This window comes from Bombina bombina, chromosome 8 (genome assembly GCF_027579735.1).
Source record: "Bombina bombina isolate aBomBom1 chromosome 8, aBomBom1.pri, whole genome shotgun sequence".
NCBI classification, from domain to species: domain Eukaryota; kingdom Metazoa; phylum Chordata; class Amphibia; order Anura; family Bombinatoridae; genus Bombina; species Bombina bombina.
The window spans coordinates 106,513,673-106,534,206 of NC_069506.1; the positions used below are offsets into that span (position 1 = coordinate 106,513,673).

The window sequence follows — 20,534 nt, forward strand, 5'->3', positions numbered from 1 at the left end:
CACGCAGCTGTAGTGACAGGAACAATGCATGAAATTGGTTGTAGAAGGTAACCTTGCTGAAGAAACATCTTTTTAAGCAAACCCTCTAACCTTTAATCCATAGGATCTTGAAAGCACAACTATCTTCTATAGGAATAGAAGTGCGTTTGTTTAGAGTAGAAACCGCCCCCTCGACCTTGGGGACTGTATGCTATAAGTCCTTTCTGGGGTCGACCATAGGAACTAATTTCTTAAATATAGGGGGAGGACAAAGGGTATTCCGGGCCTTTCCCACTCCTTATTTACTATGTCCGCCACCCGCTTGGGTATAGGAAAAACATCGGGGGGCACCGGAACCTCTAGGAACTTGTCCATCTTACCTAATTTCTCTGGAATGACCAAATTGTCACAATCATCCAGAGTAGATAATACCTCCTTAAGTAGTGCGTGGAGATGTTGAAATTTAAATTTAAAAGTTACAATATCAGGTTCTGCTTGTTGAGAAATTTTCCCTGAATCTGAAATTTCTCCCTCAGACAAAACCTCCCTCCTGGCCCCTTCAGATAGGTGTGAGGGTATGTCAGAACCATTATCATCAGCGTCCTCATGCTCTTCAGTGTTTAAAACAGAGCAATCACGCTTTCTCTGATAAGTAGGCATTTTGGAAAAAAATGCATGCAATAGAATTATCCATTACAGCCATTAATTTGTATGGTAATAAGTATTGGCGCACTAGATGTACTAGGGGCCTCTTGTGTGGGCAAAACTGGTGTAGACACAGAAGGGGATGATGCAGTACCATGCTTACTCCCCTCATTAGAGGAATCATCTTGGGCAATATCATATCTATGGCATTATTATCCCTACTTTGTTTGGACATTATGACACAAATATATCACATATATTTAAATGGGGAGACACATTGGCTTTCATACATATAGAACATCGTTATCTGATGGTTCAGACATGTTAAACAGGCTTAAACTTGTCAACAAAGCACAAAAAACGTTTTACAATAAAACCGTTACTGTCCCTTTAAATTTTAAACTGAACACACTTTATTACTGAATATGTGAAAAAGTATGAAGGAATTGTTCAAATTTCACCAAAATTTCACCACAGTAACTTAAAGCCTTAAAAGTATTGCACACCAAATTTGAAAGCTTTAACCCTTAAAATAACGGAACCGGAGCCGTTTTTACAATTAACCCCTATACAGTCCCAGGTATCTGCTTTGCTGAGACCCAACCAAGCCCAGAGGGGAATACGATACCAAATGATGCCTTCTATAAGCTTTTTCAGTGGTTCTTAGCTCCTCACACATGCATCTGCATGCCATGCTTTCCAAAAACAACTGCGCATTAAAGGCGCGAAAATGAGGCTCTGTCTATGACTAGAAAAGGCCCCCAGTGAAAAAGGTGTCCAATACAGTGCCTGCCGTTTTTATTAAAACAATCCCCAAGATTTAACAACTATTAAAAGTAATAATCTGCCAAATATACTTAGTAAAGTAATCGTTTTAGCCCAGAAAAATGTCTACCAGTTTTTTAAGCCCTAATGAAGCCCTTTATTCTTTTACTTAAACTAAGAAAATGACTTACCGGTTCCCATAGGGAAAATGACAGCTTCCAGCATTACCGAGTCTTGTTAGAAATGTGTCATACCTCAAGCAGCAAAAGTCTGCTCACTGTTTCCCCCAACTGAAGTTAATTCCTCTCAACAGTCCTGTGTGGAAACAGCCATCGATTTTAGTAACGGTTGCTAAAATCATTTTCCTCTTACAAACAGAAATCTTCATCTCTTTCCTGTTTCAGAGTAAATAGTACATACCAGCACTATTTTAAAATAACAAACTCTTGATTGAAGAATAAAAACTACATTTAAACACCAAAAAACTCTAAGCCATCTCCGTGGAGATGTTGCCTGTACAACGGCAAAGAGAATGACTGGGGAAGGCGGAGCCTAGGAGGGATCATGTGACCAGCTTTGCTGGGCTCTTTGACATTTCCTGTTGGGGAAGAGAATATCCCACAAGTAAGGATGACGCCGTGGACCGGACACACCTATGTTGGAGAAACAGTGCTTTTACAATAAATTTGTTTTTAAATATTTTAAAACGCAATACTTGTAAAATATTAAGTGACAATATAGTGATTGCAATTGTTCCAGTATTCCCATCAATGTAAGATACAAATGGCATTCAGATGGTTTAGCAGTGGTGAGAATGGATTTAGATAGCAAAAGCTTCCTTTTGAACTGATGATTGCGCAATCCTGTTTTAAATGCCCAGTTATGAAGACGCCTGTACTGTTAGTGACCTAGGGCCTGATGATCAAAAACTAGCCGGAATGAAGAGAGATCACACAAAACCTTTTTTGGGCTTTTTTGAGCATTATATTGCAATGTATATGTATTTTCTTTGCATACAACATCCTGCATAGCTATATTAACAGATCACAGGCTAAAATGTGCCTTTCTAAAATTATTTGAGGGATCCCGCCATGCTGATGAGATGTCATATCATCTCGCCAGACTGGAGAGCTTTAGATTATCTGGCACTTAGAATCAAACATTAACAGAAATTGATTGCTACACGCCATTTGTTGATGTTGGGGCCCTGATCTCACTTTTCCTGTATATCTCTTAGCTGTACAGAATGTCTCATGCTCAACACATATACATATGTAAATATGTGCCCTAGCCACTGCTGAAGGACTATACAATTGTAATGAATAAAGCTTTAAGGAGTCAATAATTAACACCTCTAAAATATTTCCTGTGACCCTTTCAGAGTGGCTTGCACATGTGCAATACAATAGAATAATTTAAACTAGTCTTGGAATACTTACAAATATGTCTATAATGCCATTTTATCAAAGGACTTGAGATATTGAATTTGAAAAGTGAAAACTAGTCTCGAAAAGGCGTTGAAAAGTCTCTTGAAAATGCATTGTGATCGCAGAGAACTTTTCGTCCCCATATTAAAAATAGGACTTCTATTGAGGAGCGGGTGTGGAAAATAGCAGAAAGCACAATATTGTTATTGCATTAAATTGAAAAGGCCTAAGCCGTTAGATTATAATCGACCCTTTAGTCAGTAAAACCTTTTCCGCAATCATTTCACAATCAAACATTTCCTTATTCAGAATATTTGAATTCTATATTTCTTAAATTACTTTTCTGATTTGTCATAAGTGTTTGGTAACTAAAACTGTTCTCATATTCAGAACATACTAACATTTTCATACCCATATGGGTTTTCTGGTGTGTTGTGAGAGAATGCCGCCATGTAAAACATATTCTCTTATTCAGAATATTTTTATTATATCTTTCTTAAATTACTTTTCTGATTTACTAATAAGTGTTTGTTGGTGACTAAAACTTTTTTCATAGTCAGACTCAGAACATACAAACGGTTTCTTACCAGTATGGGTTTTCTGGTGTGTTGTGAGAGAATGCTGCCAAGTAAAACATTTCCCACATTCAGAACAAGAAAAAGGTCTCTCTCCTGTATGAATTATCTGATGCCTTATAAGGGTTTGTTTCAAAGTGTAAGATTTCCCACATTCAGAACATGAAAATGGCTTTTCCCCAGTGTGTGTTCTCTGATGTGTAATAAGCGAGTGCTGCATAATAAAACATTTTCCACATACAGAACATGAAAATTTTTTGTCTCCTCTATGGATTTTCTGATGACGAATAAAAGATTGCTGAAAAGTAAAACATTTCCCGCATTCAGAACAAGTGAACGGTTTTTCACCAGTATGCGTCCTTTGATGTGTAATAAGGTTAATTTTCTGGGTAAAAGTTTTCCCACAGACGGTACAGAAAAATGTTTTTTTAACTTCATGAATGCTCTGATGTTGTGTCAATTCCAATCTACATGTAAACCATTTTCCGCATTCTGAACATAATGATTTGTTCTGCGTATGAATCTTTTTCCTTCTTGTGTGATTAAACTGTTCATGTTCTTGAGAATTGCCTTCATTGCAATTATACTGTTTTTCTGAAGAGTTTTTGTCATTTAGTGGAACTTTGCAGTTTTCATTTCTAGATGTGTTGATATAGTTAACTGCCTGCTGATGCTTTTCAGGAATATTATAGCTCATACATACATCTGGTAGAAGGTAAAAAAAAAATGTACAGCATTAAATAAATTCAACAATATGTCCCACGTGAATAAGCAACTGAAAGAGACAGTAAACGGTTGCTAATTACATCGTTCTGATCGACCTTAAACATTCTGAGAATTCTTATTTTAGATGTCTATTATACTCTTGCTGCTCTTTTCTAACCATTGCAAACAGCCCTTTTCTTTTTTTAAAGAGTCAGAAGGAAATAAAGCCAATCCTAAATTGTAATGCCTGACGCCATAGACAATTACTAGAAAGTGTTCCCCAGTAACTCAGAACTAAGCAGAGAATTGTACACTGCAATTCCTTGATAGTTTTGTAGATTATGCTAACAAATTAAACACAAAATAGGGCCTTTTTTGGCAACATATCCGAGAAACCTTAATTGACCATCTGAGAGCCCTAGAACAACAATTTTAAAGAGGCATTGCTGTTAAAGGCACAATCAACACCAGAATGTTTGTTGTTTAAAAGGAAAGATAATCCCTTTATTACCCATTCCCCAGTTTTGCATAACCAACACTGTTATAGAAATACACTTTTTACCTCTGTAATTACCTTGTATCTAAGCCTCTGAAAATGACCCTCTTATTTCAGTTCTTTTGACAGACTTGCATTTTAGCCAATCAGTGCTCTCTCCAGGGTAACTTCATGTGCATGAGGTCAATGCCATCTATATGAAACACATGAACTAATGCCCTCTAGTGGTCAAAATGCATTCAGATTAGAGGCTGTCTTCAATGTCTAAGAAATTAGAATATGGACCTCCTAGAATTAGCTTTCAACTAAGAATACCAAGAGAACAAAGCAAAATTGGTGATAAAAGTAAATTGGAAAGTTGTTTAAAACAAAATTTATGCTTACCTGATAAATTCCTTTCTCCTGTAGTGTAGTCAGTCCACGGGTCATCCATTACTTATGGGATTATAACTCCTCCCTAACAGGAAGTGCAAGAGGATCACCCAAGCAGAGCTGCTATATAGCTCCTCCCCTCTACGTCATACCCAGTCATTCGACCGAAACCAAACGAGAAAGGAGAAACTATAGGATGCAGTGGTGACTGGAGTTTAATTTAAAATTTAGACCTGCCATAAAAAACAGGGCGGGCCGTGGACTGACTACACTACAGGAGAAAGGAATTTATCAGGTAAGCATAAATTTTGTTTTCTCCTGTTAAGTGTAGTCAGTCCACGGGTCATCCATTACTTATGGGATACCAATACCAAAGCTAAAAGTACACGGATGACGGGAGGGACAGGCAGGATCTTTACACGGAAGGAACCACTGCCTGAAGAACCTTTCTCCCAAAAACAGCCTCCGAAGAAGCAAAAGTGTCAAATTTGTAAAATTTGGAAAAAGTGTGAAGTGAAGACCAAGTTGCAGCCTTGCAAATCTGTTCAACAGAGGCCTCATTCTTAAAGGCCCAAGTGGAAGCCACAGCTCTAGTAGAATGAGCTGTAATTCTTTCAGGAGGCTGCTGTCCAGCAGTCTCATAGGCTAAACGTATTATGCTACGAAGCCAGAAAGAGAGAGAGGTAGCAGAAGCTTTTTGACCTCTCCTTTGTCCAGAATAAACGACAAACAGGGAAGAAGTTTGGCGAAAATCTTTAGTTGCCTGTAAATAAAATTTCAGGGCACGGACTACGTCCAGATTGTGCAGAAGTCGTTCCTTCTTTGAAGAAGGGTTAGGGCACAATGATGGAACAACAATCTCTTGATTGATATTCCTGTTAGTGACTACCTTAGGTAAGAACCCAGGTTTAGTACGCAGAACTACCTTGTCTGAATGAAAAATCAGATAAGGAGAATCACAATGTAAGGCCGATAACTCAGAGACTCTTCGAGCCGAGGAAATAGCCATTAAAAACAGAACTTTCCAAGATAACAGCTTGATATCAATGGAATGAAGGGGTTCAAACGGAACACCCTGTAAAACGTTAAGAACTAAGTTTAAGCTCCACGGCGGAGCAACAGTCTTAAACACAGGCTTAATTCTGGCCAAGGCCTGACAAAAAGCCTGAACGTCTGGAACTTCTGACAGACGTTTGTGTAAAAGGATGGACAGAGCTGAGATCTGTCCCTTTAAAGAACTAGCAGATAAACCCTTTTCTAAACCTTCTTGTAGAAAAGACAATATCCTAGGAATCCTAACCTTACTCCATGAGTAACTCTTGGATTCGCACCAATGCAAATATTTACGCCATATTTTATGGTAAATTTTCCTGGTAACAGGTTTCCTCGCCTGTATTAAGGTATCAATTACTGACTCCGAAAATCCACGCTTTGATAAAATCAAGCGTTCAATCTCCATGCAGTCAGCCTCAGAGAAATTAGATTTTGATGTTTGAAAGGACCCTGAATCAGAAGGTCCTGTCTCAGAGGCAGAGACCAAGGTGGACAGGATGACATGTCCACTAGATCTGCATACCAGGTCCTGCCTGGCCACGCAGGCGCTATTAGAATCACTGATGCTCTCTCCTGTTTGATCCTGGCAATCAATCGAGGAAGCATCGGGAAGGGTGGAAACACATAAGCCATGTTGAAGGCCCAAGGTGCTGTCAGAGCATCTATCAGAACCGCTCCCGGGTCCCTGGACCCGTAACAAGGAAGCTTGGCGTTCTGGCGAGACGCCATGAGATCCAGATCTGGTTTGCCCCAACGCCGAAGTATTTGGGCAAAGACCTCCGGGTGAAGTTCCCACTCCCCCGGATGAAAAGTCTGGCGACTTAGAAAATCCGCCTCCAAGTTCTCCATGCCTGGGATGTGGATCGCTGATAGGTGGCAAGAGTGAGACTCTGCCCAGTGAATTATCTTTGAGACTTCCATCATCGCTAGGGAACTCCTTGTCCCTCCCTGATGGTTGATGTAAGCCACAGTCGTGATGTTGTCCGACTGAAACCTGATGAACCTCAGAGTTGCTAACTGAGGCCAAGCCAGAAGAGCGTTGAAAACTGCTCTTAATTCCAGAATGTTTATGGGAAGGAGACTCTCCTCCTGAGTCCATGATCCCTGAGTCTTCAGGGAATTCCAGACAGCGCCCCAACCTAGCAGGCTGGCGTCTGTTGTTACAATCGTCCAATCTGGTCTGCTGAAGGGCATCCCCTTGGACAGATGTGGCCGAGAGAGCCACCATAGAAGAGAATTCCTGGTCTCTTGATCCAGATTCAGCATAGGGGACAAATCTGAGTAATCCCCATTCCACTGACTTAGCATGCACAATTGCAGTGGTCTGAGATGCAGGCGTGCAAAAGGGTACTATGTCCATTGCCGCTACCATTAAGCCGATTACCTCCATGCATTGAGCCACTGACGGGTGTGGAATGGAATGAAGGACACGGCAAGCATTTAGGAGTTTTGTTAACCTGTCCTCTGTCAGGTAAATTTTCATTTCTACCGAATCTATAAGAGTCCCTAAGAAGGGAACTCTTGTGAGTGGCAATAGAGAACTCTTTTCTTCGTTCACCTTCCACCCATGTGACCTTAGAAATGCCAGTACTAACTCTGTATGAGACTTGGCAGTTTGGAAACTTGACGCTTGTATCAGAATGTCGTCTAGGTACGGAGCTACCGATATTCCTCGCGGTCTTAGTACCGCAAGAAGAGAACCCAGAACCTTTGTGAAGATTCTTGGAGCAGTAGCTAACCCGAAGGGAAGAGCTACAAACTGGTAATGCCTGTCTAGGAAGGCAAAACTTAGGTACCGGTAATGATCTTTGTGAATCGGTATGTGAAGGTAGGCATCCTTTAAATCCACTGTGGTCATGTACTGACCCTTTTGGATCATGGGCAAGATTGTCCGAATAGTTTCCATTTTGAACGATGGAACTCTTAGGAATTTGTTTAGAATCTTTAAATCCAAGATTGGTCTGAAGGTTCCTTCTTTCTTGGGAACCACAAACAGATTTTAGTAAAACCCTTGTCCGTGTTCCGACCGCGGAACAGGGTGGATCACTCCCATTAGTAAAAGATCTTGTACACAGCGTAGAAACGCCTCTTTCTTTATCTGGTTTGCTGACAACCTTGAAAGATGAAATCTCCCTTTTGGAGGAGAAGCTTTGAAGTCCAGAAGATATCCCTGAGATATGATCTCTAACACCCAGGGATCCTGGACATCTCTTGCCCAAGCCTGGGCGAAGAGAGAAAGTCTGCCCCCACTAGATCCGTTTCCGGATTGGGGGCCCTCACTTCATGCTGTCTTAGGGGCAGCAGCAGGCTTTCTGGCCTGCTTGCCCTTGTTCCAGGTCTGGTTAGGTTTCCAGCCCTGTCTGTAGCGAGCAACAGTTCCTTCCTGTTTTGGAGTGGAGGAAGTTGATGCTGCTCCTGCCTTGAAGTTACGAAAGGCACGAAAATTAGACTGTCTAGCCCTTGGTTTGGCTCTGTCTTGAGGCAGGGCATGGCCCTTACCTCCAGTAATGTCAGCGATAATTTCTTTCAAACCGGGCCCGAATAATGTCTGCCCCTTGAAAGGTATGTTAAGCAATTTAGATTTAGAAGTCACATCAGCTGACCAGGATTTAAGCCACAGCGCTCTGCGCGCCTGAATGGCGAATCCGGAGTTCTTAGCCGTAAGTTTAGTTAAATGTACTACGGCATCAGAAATAAATGAATTAGCTAGCTTAAGGACTCTAAGCTTGTCTGTAATCTCATCCAACGTAGCTGAGCTAATGGTCTCTTCCAGAGACTCAAACCAGAATGCCGTCGCAGCCGTGACAGGCGCAATGCATGCAAGGGGTTGCAATATAAAACCTTGTTGAACAAACATTTTCTTAAGGTAACCCTCTAACTTTTTATCCATTGGATCTGAAAAAGCACAGCTATCCTCCACCGGGATAGTGGTGCGCTTAGCCAAAGTAGAAACTGCTCCCTCCACCTTAGGGACCGTCTGCCATAAGTCCCGTGTGGTGGCGTCTATTGGAAACATTTTTCTAAATATAGGAGGGGGTGAGAAAGGCACACCGGGTCTATCCCACTCCTTGTTAACAATTTCTGTAAGCCTTTTAGGTATAGGAAAAACGTCAGTACACGTCGGTACCGCAAAATATTTATCCAGCCTACATATTTTCTCTGGGATTGCAACCGTGTTACAATCATTCAGAGCCGCTAATACCTCCCCTAGTAACACACGGAGGTTCTCAAGCTTAAATTTAAAATTTGAAATGTCTGAATCCAGTTTATTTGGATCAGATCCGTCGCCCACAGAATGAAGCTCTCCGTCTTCATGTTCTGCAAATTGTGACGCAGTATCAGATATGGCCCTAGTATTATCAGCGCACTCTGTTCTCACCCCAGAGTGGTCGCGTTTACCCCTAAGTTCTGGCAATTTAGATAAAACTTCAGTCATAACATTAGCCATGTCTTGCAAAGTGATTTGTAAGGGCCGCCCTGATGTACTCGGCGCCACAATATCACGCACCTCCTGAGCGGGAGATGCAGGTACTGACACGTGAGGAGAGTTAGTCGGCATAACTTCCCCCTCGTTGTCTGGTGAAATTTTCTTGACATGTACAGATTGGCTTTTACTTAAAGTAGCATCAATGCAATTAGTACACAAATTTCTATTGGGCTCCACATTGGCCTTTGAACATATTGCACAAAGAGATTCCTCTGTGTCAGACATGTTTAAACAAACTAGCAATTAGACTAGCAAGCTTGGAAAATACTTTTCAAATAAATTTACAAGCAATATAAAAAACGTTACTGTGCCTTTAAGAAGCACACGAAACTGTCACAGTTGAAATAACAATGAACCGGATTAGTTATAGTAACCAAATTTTCACAGTAAATGCATTAATTTAGCAAAGGATTGCACCCACTAGCAAATGGATGATTAACCCCTTAATACCAAAAAACTGATAACAATTAAAAATATATACGTTTTTATCACAGTCAAAGCACAGTCTCACAGGTCTGCTGTGAGTGATTACCTCCCTCAAAACTAGTTTTGAAGACCCCTGAGCTCTGTAGAGACGTCCTGGATCATGCAGGGAGAAAAAGGAAGACTGTGACTGAATTTCTACTGCGCAATAAAGCGCCAAAATAGGCCCCTCCCACTCATAATACAACAGTGGGGAAGCTCAGTAAACTGATTTTATTCAAAAACAAACGACAGCCATGTGGAAAAATAATGCCCATAAAATTTTTCACCAAGTACCTCAGAGAAAAAACGATTAACATGCCAGTAAACGTTTTAAATATAAAATTATGAAAGGTTATTAAAAGCCTGTTGCTAGTCGCTTTCACTGCAGAATAGGCTATAAGTTATATGTATACAGTATTTTCTTAGTGAAGTGCCATTCCCCAGAAATACTTCAGTGTAAACATACATACATATCAGCCTGATACCAGTTGCTACTACTGCATTTAAGGCTGCACTTACATTACATCGGTATTAGCAGTATTTTCTCAGTCAATTCCATTCCTTAGAAAATAATATACTGCAACATACCTCCTTGCAGGTGAACCCTGCCCGCTGTCCCCTGTTCTGAAGTTACCTCGCTCCTCAGAATGGCCGAGAACAGCAAATGGATCTTAGTTACGTCCGCTAAGATCATACACAAACTCAGGTAGATTCTTCTTCTAATGCTGCCTGAGAAAAAACAACACACTCCGGTGCTGTTTAAAATAACAAACTTTTGATTGAAGAAATAAAAACTAAGTTTAACAACCACAGTCCTCTCACACGTCCTATCTATTAGTTAGGTGCAAGAGAATGACTGGGTATGACGTAGAGGGGAGGAGCTATATAGCAGCTCTGCTTGGGTGATCCTCTTGCACTTCCTGTTAGGGAGGAGTTATAATCCCATAAGTAATGGATGACCCGTGGACTGACTACACTTAACAGGAGAAAATTGCATTCCCTATTTAAATCATGAAATGTTTTTTTGGACTTGACTGTCCCTTTAAGCTCTATGTGCTTAACTCCCACAAAGGGAAAAACTGGTGAGTGATGTCACATCTATATTGCGCTCTGCACGAGTGACATCACCTCCAGTTTTGCAGAGTTTCATGGAGCAGTAGGAACTCAGATGCTGGAGCAACAGGACTTTAAAGGGACATTAAACCCACATTTTTTCTTTCATGATACAGACAGAGAATATAATTTTAAACAACTTTCTAATTTACTTCTATTATCTAATTTGCTTCATTCTCATGTTATTCTTTCATGAAAAGCATATCTAGATAGGCTCAGTAGCTGCTGATTGGTGGCTGCACATAGATGCCTCATGTGATTGCTATTTTTCCAACAAAGGATATCTAAATAATGAAGCAAATTAGATAATAGAAGTAAATTCAAATGTTGTTTATATTTTTATTCTATGTCTGAATCATGAAATAATATTTTTGGGTTTAATGTCTCTTTAATATACAAAGCAACAATATTTCAGTATTTTACCAAAACAGACTGCTCACTTATGTAGACTAGGATGTTTGAGATAAATTATCCTATCCCAATATAAGTTTTAAAACCAGACCTTTATAGATTTACAAGTATTGTCACTGTCAACTACCAAATAAAGGGAATATATTCAGAAGGATATTTGTGTAAACAAGAGTATGAGTTCAAATCAGCATGGTTTTATTAGAAACAGATCAAGTCAAATTAATATAATTAGACTCTATGAGGAAGTAAGCAAGAATATACATAAAGGAGAATCAATTGATGTGATATACTTGGATTTTGCAAAGCCGTTTGATTCAGTGCTCACCTTGAGTGCAGTTCTAGGGACAATTTTTTTTTAAAAAAAGGACATTGCCGAAAAAGGAAAATGTTCAGAAGGGCCACAAAACTAATAAGGGTAATGGAAGATTTAGTCTATGAGTAGAGGTTAGCCATATTGGGTCTGTTTTCTCTAGGTGTGATATCATTACTTTATATAACTACAGGTATATAAAAAAGGCCGGTATACAGAGTTGGTGTAAGATTTGTTTATTCCAAGACAACTGATTGTGACAAGAGGTCACAGTTTAGGGTTAAGGAAAGGAGAATGAAAGGACCACTAAATAGAGTAGAATTAAATGATTGACAAATACACATTTAAAAAAGTCAATGCAATAGCACTTGCTTTGAATTTTAAATGTTAAATGAGTAGTAGAATATTTTCTGGTAAATTTCAAAGTAAATCCATTTTCCCTACCCTTGTATCATGTGACATCCATCAGCCAATCACAAAATGCATATACTGTGCACTTTTGCACATGCTCAGTAGGAGCTGGAGCCTCAGACTGTGTGCATATAAAAATAATGTGCGTGTTTTGATAATGGAAGTGTTTTGGGAAAGTGTTTTAAATTGCATGCTGTATCTGAACCAAGAAAGTGTAATTATGACTTTAATCTCTAGTGTAGTAAATGTTTTTTCACTGTAAGAGCAATAAAAATTTACCCTAAGGAGGTAGTGAATGCCAGTATCAAGATAAATTTAAAAATGACAGATACATTCAGCAATATGATTGCTTGTGTTAAATGGGTCAGCTTTCTAATTGTATTTATGAAAGTTCAATTGACAACTACTGTATTACAAATTAGGTAGCATGTGTATAAGTTGAACTCTTCTGACTTCTGTCTCCTTTCAACCTCTCTACTATGGATTTTACTATGTTTTTTTGTTGGAACCCTTTTAATATAAACTCCTCTCACGTTAATCACTCACATATATGAAGACCTACTTTGTAAAATGGAATGTCTTTTCTCTCACATTTTACTTGTGACAGCACAACATATGTGTAATACAGGCAGCGATTAAATCCCCACCAGGCTTGCAAAACACCTCATATCCTATAAGGTTAAATCAGGTGATGAGAACTATTTTTGGTTCTTGATATGGTGCAGACTGATGTCTAAATTTTAATTTAGCTTATATATAATATATTATATTATATTATATATATATATATATATATATATATATATATAATCCCATCAGTTGTACAGTGTTACCCTCCAGTGGTCATCTGCCTGGGTGCCAACATGCAATTAATATTCCGGAAAAATAGTCGCACTCTCAGGTCTTTTGGTGAAAATAGTGGATAATTTTAATGAAACGTTTTCGGGGTATTCCTCCCCATCATCAGCATAAACATACAGTGCATCAAACAAACTTAAATAGAGGCATATTACTCATCAAACTAATACAAAATACCTGTGTGTAAATTTTTCCTCAGTGTGGTGGCGCCAAACAGTGTGTGTGTGGACCGCATATTCTGCGTTCCACTGTGAGAACCGGAAGTGTTCAGTGCAGTGTTATTTCCGGTATTCTCGGTTTTACAAAAATAATAATAATAATGTTTTCGCAAATAAACTTGCATTGTTCAAATGTGTTTAACCACAAATGGCTAAGTGTATCATAGTAGTTCATTGTCTGTGCCATTATTGACAGTGCATCTCATTCTTGTGAGTTACTCGTATTGCGTAAATGTATTTTACTGATGCATTGTTCATTAATCATAAACTCTTATATGTGCACATGTGTATTGTCATGTTATTATTCCCTATTACCTTGCATCGCATCCCCCTGTTTGTTATCTTACTAGTGTCTCTCTCGGTCATTTGTATGAATGGTTCAATTGGACACGCTGTCATAATCTGGTTGGCATAGGAACCGTTTGTTGTACCGGTTCTACTTAGGCGGATTGATCTGTTTATTTCTCTTTATTTTATCCGACTTTACTATGTCATATAACCAGTATTGGCTACCTTCGTGCCTTGCTATTGTCTTGCTACTTGCAAGGTTTTGTTTAATTTATTCATCTATGTGTGTCATTTGCATGTCCTAAAACATGCCTATTAGGGGTATATGTTGAGGTTAAAGAGTATTCTCTGACATTTGTTGTGTATACTATCTGTGTATCATCCCTGTTGTCGTTAGGGTGCTTCTAAGTTATCAATATGGACTATATGTTTGATCCACACAAATAGACCTGGGTTACAGTAAAGAAATAAAAACATCAAAAAATCTGACATAAATAGAAAATGAAAAGCAACCTAAATGTTGTTGCTACATTGTACACTTAGCATTAGTAATGTATAATTGGTTTAGATGTTATTCTGAATTGTATCTATCCCTCTTGTACCTGCATACTCCTTACATATAATGTACACATCTTAGCTCTCTAATTGCATATTAAAGGAAGCTATTATTGCCCTATTAGTCCATATAGTTCTTTTGTGACACATTACTATATAGTAACTTCCATCCGTGATTCAATCTTTAGATTCATCTTAGTTTGATAGTCCTAGTACAGTGTCCCTAGTTTTTTGTATTAGCACAACCTGACACTGGGGTATATGGGGTGTATTCCTCAATTTTGGGGTTAATGTCATCTCCGACATGGTTGTATGTCCATGATTCATAGATCTGTAGCTTTGTGGTATTCCTGTTGGTTGATTTCTCATATTCTGTACGTTGAAATTATCACTTTAGGTTGATGTAGATGGATGATCTCTATGAAATTGCTATGTATTTAAAGGAGGCTCAGTGTTTTAAGACTGCATGAGAACTTATTGGCAATTGGCATTGATAGACCGAGTGCTGTTAGATTGGAGGGGATCATTACCATGACTCCCCCAACAACAGGTAGTGCGCCCTGCACTAAATAGTCTACCCCCCAAGAGGCCTGACTCCCAGTGCATCGTCACATACTACTCGAGGTGTATTTGCCATGCCCCAGTATGTGTCTCTGCTTAAATGAGCGCTTTAAAGTCTGGAGGTGAGTTTAACCCTCCTGGGGCTATAGTGCCCAATCTGTATATCCACTCCGCCTCTCTTCTAAGCAGGGCCTTGTTTCTATCACCTCCCCTATCGAGGGGGGGGGGATATGATCAATCAGGATATACCTGATAGTGGACACCTGGTGTCCCATATTGGCACAATGTCTGGCCACTGGTTGATCTGATCCTCCTTGATCCAACGCCAGCCGTATTGCCCGTCTATGGTTAGCCATCCTGTCGCGGAGTGTTCCGCTCGTCTTGCCCACATAGAACCGGGCACATGGGCAGAATAACAGGTAGACTACAAATGTTGTGGTGCAGGATATTGAGTGCTTGATCTTAAACACTTTATTTGTGTGAGGATGGTGAAAGTTCTTAGTTGTCATGAGGCCATTGCATGTTGTGCACCCTAGGCACCTGTATGAGCCTTTGATGTTAATATGGGCAGTGTCCATATAGCTTGATTTAGGGTCTGTGCGTACCAAGCTGTCCTTGAGATTGGTACCCCTCCGGTATGCTATCATTGGTGTCAGGTTGTGCGTAAAGGTCAATTTTGGGTCAGATTGTACTATTGGCCAGTGTTCTCTTAGTATATTCCCAGCCTGTGTTGTGTTAGGTGAAAACGTTGTTGCCATTATCAATTTATTCGGTTTGTCTGTCAGATTCCCCTTATATATCAGACTGTCCTGGGTGTATGGAAGGACTTCTCTTAGGGTACTGTCAATTATCTGTTGCTTGTATCCCCGCTGCAAGAATTTGTCCCTCATGAGCTGCAACTGTGAGACCCCTGTAGCTTTGTTGGAATTATTGCGCACGACTCTAGTCATCTGTGATTTGACTATACCTTTTAGTAAGGCTGGGGGGTGGCAGCTTGTTGCACTTAAAATGGAATTTTTGTCAGTAGGCTTACTGTAGAGTGTGGTGCCTAAGGCATTTCCCTCTATGTAGATATTGAGGTCTAGAAATTGTATCTCCTTGTGATGGTGCGTGATCTTGAATCTCACTGGTGTAGGGGTATTGTTCCATTTCATGAACCACTCTAACAGTGCCTGTTGTCCGCCACGCCACACCATGAACACATCATCAATGTATCTTGCGTAGAAAACAACCGGCGATGTGTCAGTGCTCCATAGGAAATGATTTTCAAACTGAGACATATATATGTTGGCATACGATGGGGCCATATTTGACCCCATCGCAGTGCCCGTAAGTTGCAAATAAAAGGATGTCTCAAAGCGAAAATAGTTCCTAGTGAGGCAATATTCCATTAGTGTCAAAAAGTAGTCAATAGGGGGTCCCTCATATTGTGTGCTGTCTATGAGGTGTTGTTTGGTTGCCATGAGTCCTGTATCATGAGGGATGATAGTGTAGAGACTGTTGACATCCAGGGTGACCAGGATGTCCCCAGTCTCCACTCGCACATCCCTCATCTTCCTAATTAGATCGTTGGTGTCTGAAATAAATGATCTGACTGTCTTGACAATGGGTTGAAGGAAAATATCTATTACTTGTGCCACAGGCTGTGTGAGTGACTGTACTGCGGAAACTATCGGTCGCCCTGGTGGATGGTGTAGGGTTTTGTGTATTTTCGGGGTGGTATATAGTATTGGGATTCTTGGGTGTGTTGTAGTGCAGTACTCAAAGAGTTGTTCTGTTAGGTATCCTTGTTCAAATCCTAGTTTGAGGATACCATCCAGTTCTTTTTTATATTTGACCGTAGGGTCACCTACTAGCTTTCTATAGGTGTTGTTGTCAGTCAACTGCATAAGTATATCTTCTTTGTAATCCTCATAGTCCATTAGGACTATTGCCCCGCCTTTATCCGCAGGGCGGATGACCAAAGCATGGTCTTGTTGTAAGGTTTTAATGGCTGCTCTTTCTGTGTATGTGAGGTTATGTCTTCATTTATTGGTCTTTCTGTGTGTTTCCATGTCTTGTGCTACTAGCCTTATAAAGGTCTTAGTGCTAGCACTACTGTTTGTTGGCTCGAATGTACTAGGCTTTTTGCACTTATGTATAGGGCTAGTTAGTTCTGGTCTTATTGGGGCGTTTTGAAAATATTCTTTAATTTTCATTGTCCGGTTCAATTTGTGCAAGTCTAACTTAAGGTCCATTTCATTAGTATTGTGACTAGGTATAAATGATAGACCTTTATTTAACATGGAGCTCTCTGCTGCTGTAAGGACATGCTTACTAAGATTGATCACTATATCCTCCGTCTGTTGCGGCGTGTGGGTCTGTACCTGCCCCCTTGCCCTCCTGATGTGTGGTCTAGAGTGCCTCCCCCTCCTCTGCGTGACCTCGTAGTGACCCCTAAAAAATGATCTGGGGTAGATTGTCCCCTGTGTGTATATGGGGGATGGTATGGAGGTTGCGTCTGGTATGTATTTAGTGATGTGGGTGTGTGTCTTGTAATGCTAGTGTCTGTTTCTGACGAATCAGCACCGCTGGTGTCAACTGTTGTGAATTGCACTCTCCTAGGTCGATAGGGTCTCCTAGGTCTACCTTCTAGTGAGTTAGTTAACCACTTGTAAACTCTACCATTAGTGTAGTCAGCTTTCACTGACTCCAATTTTCTGTTTTTAAACACTGATAATTCAGTTTTATATTTATCAACTTGTTGCTGTAGTTTGGTGAGCCAATTCTCTTGCTGATCTGTTACAAGTGTCTCATTATGTATTTGTTCAAATACCACTATCTCGTTTTTGACCCTATTGAGTACTGTAGTGACCTCCTCTATTACTAGTAAGATCAAATCTAGGGAGCACTTATTTAATATGTGACACCACTTCCTTCTAAATTCCGGGTTTTCTCGACCTATTGTAGGGATATTTTTTACCCTAAAACCCCTAGGGATATGACTCAGTCTATGATATTCTGAGAGATAGCTACCATGTAGTGTTAGATCTATCTCTCGCTTCTTAAGTTTCAATAGGTTATGGTATATATTAACAGGGGTCTCACCAGTAGCTGCTCTGTTGATAGGGGCGAACAGGATCCTTGCCGCATCATCCGGGGTGTATGTGACAGTGCCGATCTGGGCCCCACAGGCTTGTGCTCCTGCATCAGGGTCTTGTTCAATGGTAGTTGTCCCAATAGGAGGAAGTGTCACAGGAGAAAGAGGTACTGACTCCATAACTGCGTCTGTTGTTTGTTATAGAAATACACAGCGTAAATCCCAATATGTATTGGTGTATGTACTGCAAGGGAAATTCAAAACCAATACCAAAACTATAGTTCACTGAGTGAAGAAATCAGGCTGAGGGGGTACACTTGTATATAAATATAAAATCCCATCAGTTGTACAGTGTTTCCATACACCCAGGACAGTCTGATATATAAGGGGAATCTGACAGACAAACCGAATAAATTGATAATGGCAACAACGTTTTCACCTAACACAACACAGGCTGGGAATATACTAAGAGAACACTGGCCAATAGTACAATCTGACCCAAAATTGACCTTTACGCACAACCTGACACCAATGATAGCATACCGGAGGGGTACCAATCTCAAGGACAGCTTGGTACGCACAGACCCTAAATCAAGCTATATGGACACTGCCCATATTAACATCAAAGGCTCATACAGGTGCCTAGGGTGCACAACATGCAATGGCCTCATGACAACTAAGAACTTTCACCATCCTCACACAAATAAAGTGTTTAAGATCAAGCACTCAATATCCTGCACCACAACATTTGTAGTCTACCTGTTATTCTGCCCATGTGCCCGGTTCTATGTGGGCAAGACGAGCGGAACACTCCGCGACAGGATGGCTAACCATAGACGGGCAATACGGCTGGCGTTGGATCAAGGAGGATCGGATCAACCAGTGGCCAGACATTGTGCCAATATGGGACACCAGGTGTCCACTATCAGGTATATCCTGATTGATCATATCCCCCCCCTCGATAGGGGAGGTGATAGAAACAAGGCCCTGCTTAGAAGAGAGGCGGAGTGGATATACAGATTGGGCACTATAGCCCCAGGAGGGTTAAACTCACCTCCAGACTTTAAAGCGCTCATTTAAGCAGAGACACATACTGGGGCATGGCAAATACACCTCGAGTAGTATGTGACGATGCACTGGGAGTCAGGCCTCTTGGGGGGTAGACTATTTAGTGCAGGGCACACTACCTGTTGTTGGGGGAGTCATGGTAATGATCCCCTCCAATCTAACAGCACTCGGTCTATCAATGCCAATTGCCAATAAGTTCTCATGCAGTCTTAAAACACTGAGCCTCCTTTAAATACATAGCAATTTCATAGAGATCATCCATCTACATCAACCTAAAGTGATAATTTCAACGTACAGAATATGAGAAATCAACCAACAGGAATACCACAAAGCTACAGATCTATGAATCATGGACATACAACCATGTCGGAGATGACATTAACCCCAAAATTGAGGAATACACAACCTATACCCCAGTGTCAGGTTGTGCTAATACAAAAAACTAGGGACACTGTACTAGGACTATCAAACTAAGATGAATCTAAAGATTGAATCACAGATGGAAGTTACTATATAGTAATGTGTCACAAAAGAACTATATGGACTAATAGGGCAATAATAGCTTCCTTTAATATGCAATTAGAGAGCTAAGATGTGTACATTATATGTAAGGAGTATGCAGGTACAAGAGGGATAGATACAATTCAGAATAACATCTAAACCAATTATACATTACTAATGCTAAGTGTACAATGTAGCAACAACATTTAGGTTGCTTTTCATTTTCTATTTATGTCAGATTTTTTGATGTTTTTATTTCTTTACTGTAACCCAGGTCTATTTGTGTGGATCAAACATATAGTCCATATTGATAACTTAGAAGCACCCTAACGACAACAGGGATGATACACAGATAGTATACACAACAAATGTCAGAGAATACTCTTTAACCTCAACATATACCCCTAATAGGCATGTTTTAGGACATGCAAATGACACACATAGATGAATAAATTAAACAAAACCTTGCAAGTAGCAAGACAATAGCAAGGCACGAAGGTAGCCAATACTGGTTATATGACATAGTAAAGTCGGATAAAATAAAGAGAAATAAACAGATCAATCCGCCTAAGTAGAACCGGTACAACAAACGGTTCCTATGCCAACCAGATTATGACAGCATGTCCAATTGAACCATTCATACAAATGACCGAGAGGGACACTAGTAAGATAACAAACAGGGGGATGCGATGCAAGGTAATAGGGAATAATAACATGACAATACACATGTGCACATATAAGAGTTTATGATTAATGAACAATGCATCAGTAAAATACATTTACGCAATACGAGTAACTCACAAGAATGAGATGCACTGTCAATAATGGCACAGACAATGAACTACTATGATACACTTAGCCATTTGTGGTTAAACACATTTGAACAATGCAAGTTTATTTGCGAAAACATTATTATTATTATTTTTGTAAAACCGAGAATACCGGAAATAACACTGCACTGAACACTTCCGGTTCTCACAGTGGAACGCAGAATATGCGGTCCACACACACACTGTTTGGCGCCACCACACTGAGGAAAAATTTACACACAGGTATTTTGTATTAGTTTGATGAGTAATATGCCTCTATTTAAGTTTGTTTGATGCACTGTATGTTTATGCTGATGATGGGGAGGAATACCCCGAAAACGTTTCATTAAAATTATCCACTGATGATACTTTGGAACAGAATA

At 40.1% G+C, this 20,534-nt stretch overlaps 1 protein-coding gene across 1 annotated transcript in view; it reads right to left on the bottom strand.

Annotated features, from left to right (window-relative positions):
* Positions 1-3,112: 3,112 nt before the first annotated feature.
* The window catches only part of LOC128638503 (oocyte zinc finger protein XlCOF7.1-like), an 81,782-nt gene continuing 64,360 nt past the window's right edge, over positions 3,113-20,534 (bottom strand). The window contains exon 8 of the mRNA XM_053690492.1: positions 3,113-4,096. Coding sequence (XP_053546467.1) covers positions 3,318-4,096 — 779 coding nt within the window. The 3' untranslated portion in view covers positions 3,113-3,317. The remainder of the gene's footprint in view (positions 4,097-20,534) is intronic.